The sequence below is a fragment of the Eurosta solidaginis genome, chromosome 2 (assembly GCF_040869045.1).
Source record: "Eurosta solidaginis isolate ZX-2024a chromosome 2, ASM4086904v1, whole genome shotgun sequence".
Taxonomy (NCBI): Eukaryota; Metazoa; Arthropoda; class Insecta; order Diptera; family Tephritidae; genus Eurosta; species Eurosta solidaginis.
The window spans coordinates 255,365,772-255,379,957 of NC_090320.1; the positions used below are offsets into that span (position 1 = coordinate 255,365,772).

General features: G+C 35.9%; 1 protein-coding gene across 1 annotated transcript; it reads right to left on the reverse strand.

The window, feature by feature from the left end:
- Window positions 1-12,265: 12,265 nt before the first annotated feature.
- Window positions 12,266-13,584, reverse strand: LOC137242722 (malate dehydrogenase, mitochondrial-like). Its single transcript, XM_067769976.1, has 4 exons — window positions 13,455-13,584; window positions 13,184-13,391; window positions 12,916-13,112; window positions 12,266-12,835 (listed from the first exon to the last, which is right to left on the reverse strand). Exons 1-4 carry the CDS (start codon window positions 13,524-13,526, stop codon window positions 12,293-12,295), a joined length of 1,020 nt encoding a protein of 339 aa, XP_067626077.1. The 5' UTR covers window positions 13,527-13,584; the 3' UTR covers window positions 12,266-12,292.
- Window positions 13,585-14,186: the final 602 nt, after the last annotated feature.

Sequence of the window (14,186 nt, forward strand, 5' to 3'; positions counted from 1 at the left end):
GCGATTAAGGATGCAGTATATAAAATGCTATACAGTGTTACTACGGTTAGGGAATCCAACATCTACTCTGATAACCAAGCGGCGGGTAGTCTGGGAGTGCCTGACCTCGCTTGCGATTGCATCGAATTATTTTATAATTAAGATTATCTGTGTACCGGGCCATAGTGATATCCCGGGCAATTGTCAAGCGGGTCTCTTAGCCCGCATCGGTACAACTGAACCGGATGAAGATGGCTGTAGTGATGTCGGGATTCTGCTAGCCACCTGTGGTTTGCGCCTTCAAAGCTGGGCCTTGAGTTAGCTCAGCAAACGTTGGGCAAACACCACCTCTTGCGGGGTATCAAAATCTTTCTAGCCGAAAGTGGACCGGCAGGTGGTCTGCCGAAGTACTCGGGTTCACTAAGGTTCATTGGCATTTTACAGGGCCCTGTCCCATGGGTACCCCATGCGGTACGTCTCAATATACTGGAAACTCCATCCTGCTGCAGCTGTATGGAGGATAATGAGGTGGAATCATTAAATCACTTTATGCTTAATTTCCCAGCTTTTGCCAGAACAAGGCGAAAGTATTTCGGTCGCGACTCACTTGGATCTCCCGAGGATTTACTCAAGGGTGAGATCGGTATCATTCGGAACTTTAGCGTTGCTGCGCAACGATTCTCTAAGTACCTGCATCTGCGTATTTCTTGTATGTGGTATCACAACGGACCTTCATGTTTTCGAAGTGAGCTTCGCCTATCAGGGAAGCTACCATCAAACCTAACCTAACCTAATGCTCAACTCGGTTGACAAAACAAATTGCCAAAAAGCAAGAAATTTTTCTAAGGGAGCACTTTATTTCCTCTGCTAAGCACTTTATTTCACTAGAATTTAATGGTCTACAAACCTGCATACTCAGAAAATTTTGAAATTTTACTGAAAATTCCTGTTTTGAACTGGTATTTTTTGCGAATTTTTTATAAGATCTTGAACTTCATTTTGTATTGATTTTATTACATGTTTGTCAATATTTTATAAAAAAAATTACGAAGACCAATTTGCTTTACTAAAACTTGTTGAAAACTGCAAACTTGTGCCAATAATTTTCACGAGAGTGTATGAGAACAAATTATAAAGGGAAATATGTATGTGCCGTGGTAATATGCGTGGCAAGAGAAAATTTAATATTTCACAGTTAATGAGCATAGGTGGAAAAATAATTACGCACAAAGTAAATGAAATGCAAAGTAAAATCAGCTTAAAAAAATTATAAAATATATAACAACAGAAATTTTGTAAAGTTGCTCTGGTATTGAGTAACTCAATTATTGCTTTATAATTTACTTTCTTATTGCTCTTTTGCTACCTGTAAAGAAAAAAATTATTTAACATCCGCTAAAAATTATGAATACACAAGTGCATATATTGACGTTTCAATTTCAAACTATGTTCAGAAGCAAAGGAGTTTGAACAAAAAAACATATTTCCTTTGCATCAAAGCAGTAAATTGAAACAAATTTCTTTGTACGATTGTTGATTATAGTTATATGTGCATGTGCACATGTACATACATATGTATTTGTATGAATATGAAAAAATTTTTCATAAAATATGCAAACCATATGTCAATAGCAAATTTATTGGCAATTCCACAACCTTTCCCAATTGCATGCGCAAATGCATTAACAGAAATAGATTGCCAAGCCGAACATCCGCCTTTAGGCAACATTCAAATGCACGTTTGAAATTCGCTTAGCAGTTTTTATACTCCTTCATTGAATTTTCTTCTAAGCAAATCCATCTATGCTTCGTTTGGGACAAAGCCATGCTACTGCATATTTTTATGTAAAACTAGCGTACCCGGCAGGAAATTGGTTGCCTAACATTAAAAAAGTAACGCTCCCTTCCTCTTTTACTCCTTTCTTAACCTCGTCTATTTCCATTAGCATTTCTCCCTCCTGTTCCTATCTGTTATTTTCATTCTCTCTATTCCTTTCTTATTCTACTTCTCTCTCCCACCCGAAAATCCCTTTCTACTCCCAGTCCGCCTCCTACTTATCAACGCCGAAATCTTTTCCCGATTCCTTCAAACTCTTCCGTTTCTATTCCCTACCATAGCCTCATAGTGTGCTTTGCACACAGAGTATATTAACTTTGATTGGATGACGGTTGGTTGTACCGGTATAACGGAATCGAGATAGATGTAGACTTCCATATATCAAAATCATCAGTATCGAAAAAAAATTTGATTGAGCCATGTCCGTCCGTCCGTCTGTTCTTTAACACCATAACTTGAGTAAATATTGAGATATCTTCAACAAATTTGGTACACGAACTTTTTAGGACCCAGGATAGAATGGTGTTAAAAATGAGCTAAATCGGATGATAACCGCGCCCACTTTTTATATATATAACATTTTGGAAAAGACAAAAAACCTGATTATTTAGTAAATAATTCACCTAGTATGTTGAAATTTGACGTGTGGACTGATATTGAGACTCTTGATAAAGATTTGAAACAATTTTTTAAAATGAGGGTGGCAGCGCCCACTTGTGATAAAATTAATTTTACAAATATTACTAATCATAATTCAAAAATTGTTAAACATATCGTAACAAAATTCGGCTGAGAGGTTGCTTTTACTACATGGAATGCTTTGAAGAAAAAAAAACGAGATCGGTTAAGAATCACGCCCACTTTTATATAAACGATTTTTAAAAGGGTTTTAGATGAATAAAATAAGCTATATCTTTGCAAAATAGAGCTTTTTATCAATGGTATTTCATTTCCCAAGTGGATCTATAACAACGAATAGGAAAAACTTCAAATTTTGGAAAATGGGCGTGACACCGTCCATTTTATGACTAAGAAATTTTCTATGTTTCGGGAGCCGAAAAAAAATTAACGGATCGTAATGAAATTGTGTACACATATTTTCGTTATAGCAGAAAATATTTCTAGTAAAAATGGACGGGATCGGTTAAAGACCACGGCAACTTAGACATAAAACAAGTTTAAAAGTGTCGTAGACTAGAGTAATAAGCTATAAAAAAGTAGCTTTGAATCAATGATATTTCTCTTATCAAGTTTTATTGTAAGAGGAAATGGGGAGAAATTTTTTTTTAACGGGCGGTGCCACGTATTATGTAGCAAAGTAATTTATGTGAAATGAAATGTGCAACTGAAACTCACGCTGAGTATATAATGTTCGGTTACACCCGAACTTAGACACCTTTATTTGTTTTTTTGCGTTTCTTTTGCCCTTCCTCGTTCGCTCCTTTTTCTTTGTCTCGCTGTTTCTCTAGTTTTCTTTTTCTTCTAAATCACCCTATGATTTTCACAATTTCACTTTCTCCCACTTCAAATATTCCGTAATGCTTTACTAATAAAACCCTTATTATTGCTCTGACTCTTTCACTTACCATTTTTCTACCCATCACTTTTATAGTTTCTGAATTTTAATTTTACTCTTCTTTTTATTATTTTTCCCACTTTTCTCATACTTCGGCTATTTCTCTTTCACCTACTTTTTCTCTTTCCATACTTTTACTCTTACTTTTCTCTCCGCCCTAATCCTATATCCTACACTTACTCTTCTTCTTATTCTTGCTCTCACTGGTATTCTGACTTGAAGTTATATTCTCTATATATAGTTAACTCTATTTCGAGCTCCTTCTTAATCTAACTCCTACTTCCTCTTCTGTTCTTTTTCTATTTTTTACCCTTATTATTATTTAAATTCTTACTCATTCCCTTACTCTTCCTCTTAATCTTACTCTTACTATTACTCCCACTCTTACTCTTATTATTACTGCTACCCTTAGTCCTTTTCTTACTATTACTCTTATTCTTACTCCTACTCTTACATTTACAATTATCTTATTCTTACTCTTATCCTCACTCTTACTCTCGGTGTTGCTCCTACTTCTACTCTCACCCTTACTCTTACTATTACTCTTTCTCTTTCCACTACGCCCTCTCCGATTCTTGGTCGGAATCTTACACTTACACTTACCTTATTCTTACTCTCGCTTTTGCTTTTACTCCCACTCCTACTCTTGCTATTCATCTTATTCTTACTCGTACTCTTACTCTTGCTTTTAATCTTACTCTTACTCTTACTTTAACTCTTACTCTATTTCTTACTCTTAATGTAACTCTTACTCTTGGTTTTATCCATACTCATACTCATACTCTTGCTCTTATTCTTATTATCACTTTTCCTGTTACCTTGATTTTTACTTCCCCTTTTGGACTTCCCGTTCTCATCATACCCCCTTTTCCTCTTACTCTCTTTTCTCTTCCCCTCTCACTCCTTTTTTATGCCTACTTGTTTCTGTATCTACTTCATTTCCTTTTCCGTTTTTCCCCCTCTTCCTTTTCTGCCACCCCTTGCCACCCATGACACTGATGTGTCCGCCGCTATCACTCAAACGGGATATGACCAGGCAATAAATTTGAGTTTATTTTCATCATCCGTGGGGTTCGTTCACAACTCAGTCGGCTTATCAGTCACGGTTAAGCTGACACGAATAATGTAGAATGTAATTAACCATTCTTTTGACCGTCTACCAGCTGAACCTACACCATTCGCCTTCACTTTTAACCGACTAACTGTCAACGGTTCATAAGTCATCACCTACCATCCGAAAGTTCGCCATCTCATATCTACATCGTATTGGCAAAGTGCTACGTTGAGGCGTCTGTTGTAAATGCTTAAAGAGTTGCGCCCTCTATTGTTTATATATATGTAAATATAATCAAGTCCAAAGCTTGATGAAAAATTTAAGATCATTTGCCTCTCAAGGTTACAACCCAATAAAGGCTAAAGAAAGGGATACCCTTGTTCAAAATTTTTCACAAAACAAATAGTCAAATCATAAGTGCAAAAAATCCTGAATGAAAAAGCAATATGATACAAATAAATAAAACGTGCTCTGTAATTAATTCGTTATTCAACTATTTTCAAGTCAGCACAAACCATAGTGAAGTATAGAAGATAACGCAATGTGCTAAAGCTACATCACCTACCTTTCTTTCTGTGCACAATACTCAAATATTCTGTGTCCACTGCCTTTTATTGAATTGTGTCTGATCGTATTCGAGTTTATGCTTAATTCGCCCAGAGGAGACACAGAAAATTTATTTTTTTGTGTGATTTTTCTGCTACTAACAAATAGTCATATCAACTCAGAATGTACTTACACACATGTCGTATGTTCTTTATACATATGTATTATACCAACAACATTTCAAACAACTTTCGTATATGCATATTAGACTGGGTCGAAGAAAATTTTTAACATACCGACCCCAAAAAAATGACTTTCGAATATCAACAGTTTCCTGCTTTTCTGATCTAACTTATCTATTTCTCACAATTTCCCTTTTGCATTTTTTGCTCGACAGGTAATCTTTTCAGGTGAGTTACTTTGATCAAATGCTCCTTGAAAAAAAAAATCGGTGTGTGCCCAACATTGGGCGCCATCTTTTACTGGTAATAAAATCTAAAAAGGATTTTACTTTTGCTTCATTTCCATTTCGAAAAAGGTTCAGTACTCTACGAATTGGCCACTAAATTTGAATTAGATGGTATATTTTTGATGATTAAATACTTTGATGCCTTGTCGGCCAAATCTGTAGGCTAATGTTTTCCAGCAAAAATGAGCAGCAAATTATTCTCGACATCAGCAAGTAAATTTGGGCGATTTTAATATAGGTACATATATCCTTTTCGAAGACCTTATTGTAATCTTTTAGGGCTTGTCTTAAGGCCCAAACTTTGGGGAGTGCTGTCGGTGTTCTTTGCCCTATAAATCTAAATCCCGCAGATAACTTAAGTTTCAACAACTAAACGGAAAGAGACTTAGAGTAAGAAGTAACAATTCTCATTTCATTCTGAGCCAGAGTAGCACTTCGCTTAACCCTACGGCACCAGCCAGCTCCCTTCGGCGCAGTCTCTTTACATGTTTGAATAAAGGAAAACATACATAGAACCACACTTGTAGAGGTAAATTTTTTAATTTCATCTGATAATGTTTGGCTTCATTATTCTTTTCTAGAGTCCGATAAAAATCCGAGTTCTGTTACAGAGTCCGATAAAAATCCGATTCTGTTCAAAACCAGTTAACTGCTTTAAAATTTCAGATGTTCTATCACTTCTATGATATCATTTTATTATATTTTGGTTGTTTGGGTGGTAGGTACTTCTTTCAGAACGTATTCGGTTGTTATGAGCTAAAAATGCTGATTTCACTGATTCCGTACTTGCATGCTACTTGGCAGAAGTCCGAAAGGTCAGCGGAGTTCTACTAACTTAACATTGTAAGTCGACCAGTGGGGCTGAAAATAAAAAAGGATCTTAAACACACAAAGTTAAGATAAGCCACCCTGCCATCCTTTGAAACCAAACTGTCCATCAGTCAAGAACCGTGCAAAGCGGAGAGAATATATGTACCGAAGCATTGATTCCCTCCACCAGACCAGTTGGTGGAGTGGAGGCCCTGATTTTATATACCTCATATACTATGATGTGAACACTTTCGCTTTAAATGGCGACTTAAGTTACTAATTTTCCCAATGAGACCGTTAGTGATGGGGGGTCGATTTCAGTCAGTAATTTTTTCTCCCAATAGCTGATGTGTTTTGAACAAAGTTCACATCAAGATACTTTATACGTCAAAATGCAAGAAAAAACAACAAGGGAAACGTATAACAGACCGTTATTTTTTAGGGGTAAATTTATTAGTATTTTTTTACATCGTTTAATAATTTCATATACATATTTGGTTTCATTTAGTTATTCAAATTAACAATAATACATCCAATTTTTTGACATTTTGACATCATTTTTATCTTCTGCATAGTTCATATTCACACAGTAAATTTAATTCTATGCTTCCCTCTTTTTACATATCTTTCAATTATATGATCAATATCAATATCAATATCGAAGTGGGTATTTAAAAGTGCAAGACCAGTGAATCTGTTCTCGGACAATGTGGACCGTAACCACAATTTCAACCGGCGAAGTGTCTTAAAACTCCTTTCAGCACAAGCATTGCTAACTGGGAGCGTGGCCAGAATTTTGATAAGAGCATTTATTGAGGGAAACGCATATTCATTGCAATCATTTAAAACTTTTTCAGCTGATAGTGGAATTGACTTTTTGTGTTGCTTATCAAACCAGCGCTCTGAATACACTTCGTACTCTCCATCTAGATTAATTTTATTTCCTCCAACAAGAGATGCGTATCCTTTATCAAGATCTTGGACAATGTATTTAGATAAATTCTTTTTTTGCAGTGTACTATATTAATTATTCGCGATGGGAGTAGCAAATTAAGATTAAAAACTTGCAATGTATCTTCAGGTAATCTACCTTGTAAATCAAGAATGATATGATCAAGAAGAGGTATATAAATTGCTTTTCGATAATACTCTTCAGCGTCTGATGAAGTGTAATTCGCTCGATGTATTTGCTTTTTAGCAACTCGTGGGAGGACAATATCAAACTTCAACGCATCTGCTAAAGCGACTATTTTTTTGTAAAGTCCCGAAAAACGACTTTCTGCTTCAAGTCTTTGGTATTTTAATGTTCGCAACGTGTCACTCAATGCTTCAGAAGCTTTATTCAAATCTATTGACGGTGTTTGCAAAAGTAAGCTTAGTGGTCATGTAACAGAAAGTACATTGCTCAAACAAATCATTGAAGTCACGAACTCTGGGTCGCAAATAGATTTCAATATAGAACGGGCATCAGAACTTGTTGTTGAATCTTGCCAAGCAGAAATTTCTTGAAACGAAGCAACAATTTTTGTGATATTTTCTTCAAACTGCATTATACCATCATGTTTTTCAGACCAGCGCGTTTCACATAGTCCACTTAATGATTCCTGCAGATGTTTTTTGAAAACTATGGTACGTGTCGGAGACTGGTTTGGAAAGCTGATAATTTTTTTCATCAACGCAATACAATCCTTTGTTTGAAGAACTTTCGACGTTTTCGCAAGCGAGTTATTAAGGCAATGGTTGAAACACGGACAATGATTAGCATTGTTACATATCTTAATAAGTTCCTGAAGGGGCGATCGTCGCTACTGTGCTATGCTTTGTTTTCACTTGGTCAAATTTGACCATATCAGTGAAAACAGCTTAGCATACGAAATCAACTACGTTTGTCCTCCTTTTTGACCGATAAATGAAACCGGCAACTGCTCAAAGGTAAGACAAATTTGACATAAAAACTTCATTTACCAATATATTGCCAATTTTTTTCGTTCGACAATGAACACAAAATTTGAGGTTAGGTTTTGACCACACGCTGCTTTTTAATTTCTTGTCAGTTATGCAATCTTTGATCTCAGTCATTTTTACCAAATGGAAACCAAACATAAAACCAGGAGGCAAGAGTATATTTTAATTCTTTTATAGTTACTTCTTTTCAGGTCAATGCCAAGGTAACAGTTATCCGTACGGTTGCGTGTACTCTTACGGTTACAACTAGGGTTAAAATCATTGGTTTAGTGATTTTGCTTACCTTTACGGTAAAATTTATGGTGCCACTTACACTAAGCCTTTCGCAAAAACATAAACCCACCCTAATGTACATTCAAAGCCTTCAATTCTATAATCGAAACATATCCACTGCTAAATGGCTATTTCATATCCTGCAGCATATTTGATGCCATACCAGCAACACTGGAAAAAAGAGTTGCAAAAAAAGACCACAAAATAAAACGAGTGAGTTGTGAGAACGTCATAAACACAAGCTGATTCATATTTATTTATTTATTATACGTCCCAGCTCAGTACAGACAAAAATGCTTACAGCATTGTAAATTTTATCAATTTCTCACATAAAATATGTTAACAAATTTTTATGATTTGCAAGCGAGTGCAATCCAATATTCCACAATCGTTGAATTATTCTTTTTTTTGTTTTTGCAAATTTGTATTTGGCTTGTGTTGTATTTCCAATGAAAAGGTTTTAGTATTCGCCTGTTAATATGAATATGCAACTCATAGCCAAAAATGCATATGTATGTATGTCTAAGGGCATGTTTGGTATGCTCTTTTATGAATAACAACGCGAAACGTATAAACGATACAAATTGTAACGATATGAATCGCGGCTAATTGAATATTGGCATAATAAAAATGTTCTCTCACACAAATGTGGAGGTTCACAACAAAACGAAACATTTATAATTCCAGGGTTTATGAGAAGAGCTTTGTCGGCTTCTTATCGGTAACAACTGATATCGACATGTTATTGTTTTACTATTGGTTTGCTACAAATTTCATCGGTATCTGCCTCATAACAAACCAATGAGTCATCGATAATAAGAAACCGACAAGTTTTTGATATCCAATCGAAAAGTTTTCTTTACAAAATCGATAATATTTCTGCAATAAATCGATAGCTTTTCGATAACATAGTTATCGACAAGTTTGTAGTAACGCCATACATTTCTGATAATTAGTTCGCAAATTTTCGAGAGTTAATCGATAACTACAAAACTATCAAACTGATAATACACCGATAACATATCGATAACTTCTCTTTAAACAATCGATAAATTTTCGATAAACTTCCGATGACAAATCTATGACACACGCATAACAAATCCATAACTTTCGACAACAAATCGATAAGTTGTTTATAGCATACATATTAATAAGATTGGAATAGTAAATCGGGAAAAAACCGATAGCTCTTGATACAAATCTAAAGCTTTTCGATTCTTAAGGATCCAGGATCCATTTACCAGAACGTACCCGAACCTTAATTCAGCAAAGGACCATCAGCATAAATAACATGCCCAAAAACCTTTGTGAAGGGTATTATTTCTACAACAATTACAACAAAATAAAAAAAAATAATATTTTTTGATAGTAAGCTACGAGCTTCTTGATGAAAAACCGGTAACTTGTCGATAAAAAAATCGATAACTCGTTCGATTCAATAACAAATGTACAACATATCGATAACAAATTGTGAAGGGTATTATTTCTACAACAACTACAACAAAATAAAAATAATAATATTTTTTGATAGTAAGCTAAGAGCTTTTTGATGAAAAACCGGTAACTTGTCGATAAAAAAATCGATAACTCGTTCGATTCAATAACAAATGTACAACATATCGATAACAAATCATCTCTACTTCGTCGGTACAAACCAATAACTCTTCGATAAGGAGTGGAAACACGCTCACAACCCATTGATAACAAACTCGATAACTCATCGTTAACAAAATAAAGCTAAGTAACAAATTTAAAGCACGTCGTACAGTTTCGGCTTTAACTTCTACCTTTCCTTTCCGCTCGCCTTCCTGCCATTTTTCGTTTTCTTTCCGTTCCTTTAATTTACTTTCCCTTCCTTTCTCTCCTCTATTCGAAATTTTTATTTATTTTTTTTAAGTATTGTAAATGTTACGTTTTGGTATGGACTTCCCCAGAAATATCGGCACACTCATTCAATTATAAACAATTATAATTGGTATCGATGGGTATTGCAGTATTGTCACTTCAGTAGCCCTTTAGCTGTTGGTCGAAATTTGAAATATATGCGGAATGTAAAATTTCATTTTCATAAAAAGTTTCTTTCAAGGTTCTTAGGACTAACATGTTTATGTGTGAAATTGAAACTTGTTCATGTTGCAATGCTGTTTCATTGCCCACTGATTGGGTTACCTTGGCAATGAATAGGAAATCCAAAATTGACATGCAAATATTTTGAATAATTTAATTGAGTTATGTTTGAAAAATGAAGTTACATTTATGTTTGTACTTTGTTTGTATTGTAACTAGAGGAACATTAACAATAACATTCTGGGTACTCTTTTTGATAGGAAACTGGGAATGCCTTGGTTGCGTTGTACCACTGCAACTGCGCCATCGTTTAGACTTCCATCAAGGTTTGTAAGCTGGATTTATAAAATGGCAGTCAAGCCAATTCTGTTCTACGGGGGGAACCCATTGGACACGGTCAGCATAACTAACCGCATTGCTTGGTATCAGCAGAGCTCTTAAAATAGCTTTCATCTGGGCATCGAATTCCATACTGAACATATGTTCGGTGGATTTTATGATCAAGGTGGCGGTAGCCATGATATTGACCGGTTTTGGGGAAAACACCGTAAGCCCTCTGGCATCGGACACTGCAACATTTTGACCGATTTGGATATTATCCAAGGTAGGCAAGATTTTTGTATGCTGAAAGCATAGCCATTGCCTGGAATTAAGACTGCGAAGAAAGGTTCATCTAAAGATGTGGTAGGCGAAGCACACTACCACAACACTACGGTGGCGAACGATCGGAAGATTAGAAAATATACGTTGGACGAACGATAGAGGAAAAATCAGAAGTCTGATCACTTACTCAGTAGCGCGACGCAAAAGAAAGTAAGTTGTATATAACTTGATTGTTTCGAATGTCATTTCCTATGGCATACCGAGTCTTCAGTTTCACTTCAGCTTCTTCACAGTACCCCAAAACCTGCCATCAATCCTCTGTTTTAGTCAATTTCTCTACTGGCGGCCGAGCAGGGAAACTGATGTGTTCTTAATGCCGCTTATCACTACCACCATCATTCACACTCGCAATGATCCTTTAACCTTTAAATCGAATTTAAAGCACAGCTCCATTTATAATACTATATGAAATAATCAATCCCGTATTTAAGTACGCCTAAGCGCAGAGCTACAAAGTGCTGAAGATCATTTGTAGGTCTTACAACCTTAGACTAACAAAGTTACTGCTATCATTAAATAGAGAGAACTGCAGACTCATGACAAGTATTTTAACTGCACACTGCCTTCTGGCGTCACAGGCCTTTAAATTGTGCTCCGTCAGCAATAATAGATGTAGGAAATGCGAGATGGGGAAGGAAGCGATCGGGAACGTATTGTGCTCATGTCCTGCCCTTGCCAGGCTAAGACTGCAGCTATAAGGAGTGATACAGCTGTCAAATTTAAATAAAGCAAGTGGCATATGTCGTTTTTCAGTTTGCTCGGTAAACAAACTTCTAGTAATACGGCGGACCTATTAAGTTGGAGCCTCATGGACCGGCCAATTCAACTTTACTTAACCTGATTTTTACCTGTGTCCTAGTAAGGAAAACAAATCTTGACGAGTGAAACACTTTCTTTCATAGAATCTATTAAGTTTATTTCCAGAGCGACATAGGAAAACAGGCTCCAAAATAAATAAGATTTCATTGGTAACTCAAATAAAAAACAGCAAATAAATGAACACAAGTTTTTTTGTTAATTTAAGAACAATTCAAACCTTGCAGCCTCCGTTAATTATTTCTTCTTCGCAAGGTCAATACCTTTCTTAATACTCTCCTGCAATTCGCCCAACATTTCTTTCAGCAAATCAGACTCTATTCGATGCAAACTTGGTAAACCCAAATTTTCTTTGATACCGTCCTTACCCAGTTGTAACGGGGTAGCAAAGAATTTGCATTCCTTAATCACTTTCGATTCAACAAATGCACACTCAACTGTATCACCAATACCCGAAAGACCCATCAACAAAGAATGCGTAAACTTAGCAACTGCATGAGCAATCATTAGCGTTGCCGGCCCTTTCTTAACTTTCATTATAACATCATCAGCTTCACGCACCTTCCTTATCAATGGCATCACATCGTCTTCATCCTCAATTTTTACACGCGGTTTAGCATGCGAGAGTATTGGTAATACCGTGCACATAGAATTACCACCAATCACTGGTATATAAACTCTCGATGCATCTACTTGTAATAGGTCAGCGACAAAAGTACGAGCACGCACCACGTGTGGAGTGGTAACGCCGAATAAACGATTGGGATCGTAAGCTTTTGCCTGGGAAATGAGAATGGAATTGGTTGAATTTCTAGAAGTTTTTTGACAGATTAATTGATTGTTATCTAGATTCTCTTTACCGTTTTGAGTACTTCCGCCGCCATCGGTACCAGCGAATTGACTGGACTTGTAACTATGGCTATTAAAGTTTTGGGACACACGTTTGCGATATGCGGCATAATTTCAGAAATTATTTTAGAATTTTTTTTGAGCAGATCATCATCTTTTGAATCTTTATCGTGCGGAAAACCAGCAACAAGTATTACAATATCGGCACCTGTTAAAACAAAGAATGAGCGAAAAGTCACAACGGGAAACAAAATATTGTAAAGCTTTAAAAGAACTCACAGTTTAAAGCTTTTGGCAAATCTTCTGGCTTTTCATAACCTGATATAAGTGCTGAGGTGTCCATATGCGATATATCTTCTGCCTCCCCGACTCCACCCTTCACATCGTATAGCGTCAGTCCTGTTATTAAATTATCTCGTTTAAGCAACACCGAAAGCGTTTTACCAACTTGTCCATTGGAGCCTATCACACAAACTCGTTTCCAACTCTGTTGAGCAAAAAAAAATGGTTTGAATTTTGGTCGTTTTTGTTGCCTAAGAGCAAAACTTACTGTTTGTGTAGTGGAAATTTTTCGAGAGATGTTGGAAAATGCATGCCATAGCACATTTGGCCTTCGTAACATAATCAATCTTTAAACGCCTCTAATATATTAAATTTTTATTCTATGTTATAGAAAACAATTTTATTTGTTAGGATTTGTAGAAATGATTTAAAATGAAATACAAATTTGTTAAAAAAAATTAAATTTGAGTGTTAAAAATTTTAGGAACTCCATCGGTCGTTGTCATGGCGCAATAAAACCAGACAGGTGAAGTCAATATTACAAAAACACTGCATTAATGGCTTTCTGATATGTGAAGTAAGGTGCAGAAAAATGACGTTTGTGGTTTGGATTTCCTGTTATGGGAGGGTTTACTTCCTTTTCCTGAGGAAATTGAATAATTTAAATCAATGAAACTGATTGGCTGCATCTTCAGAGTACCACATTCTCTACAGCTAAGGAATATGCTGACGTCAATGAGATGACTGACGATCTGGATATTGCGGATGAGTATCGAAAAGACTTGTTATACGAAAACTCTTAATTGGCGGTATACGGTCAAAAGGCCCAAAATTTATCTATGTAAACTAAGCATTGATGAAAGCGAATTGAATTCCTCCATCTACCCTCTACCGCTCCTCTGTCCTCTTTCTCTCTTATTTCCTTTACACTCTGAAGTTTCTAGTTTACCTTATGTGGCTCAATCACTTTCCCTATCCCTTTTATTCTCATACTAATCCC

Bases quoted from the DNA above. Each gene is read 5' to 3' on its own strand.
- LOC137242722 (XM_067769976.1), bottom strand. From the start codon at position 13,526: ATGTTACGAAGGCCAAATGTGCTATGGCATGCATTTTCCAACATCTCT. The intron at 13,113-13,183 runs GTGAGTTCTTTT...TTGTTTTAACAG, and splicing joins TTTGCCAAAAGCTTTAAACT to GTGCCGATATTGTAATACTT. The intron at 12,836-12,915 runs GTAAAGAGAATC...CTCATTTCCCAG, and splicing joins CGGCGGAAGTACTCAAAACG to GCAAAAGCTTACGATCCCAA.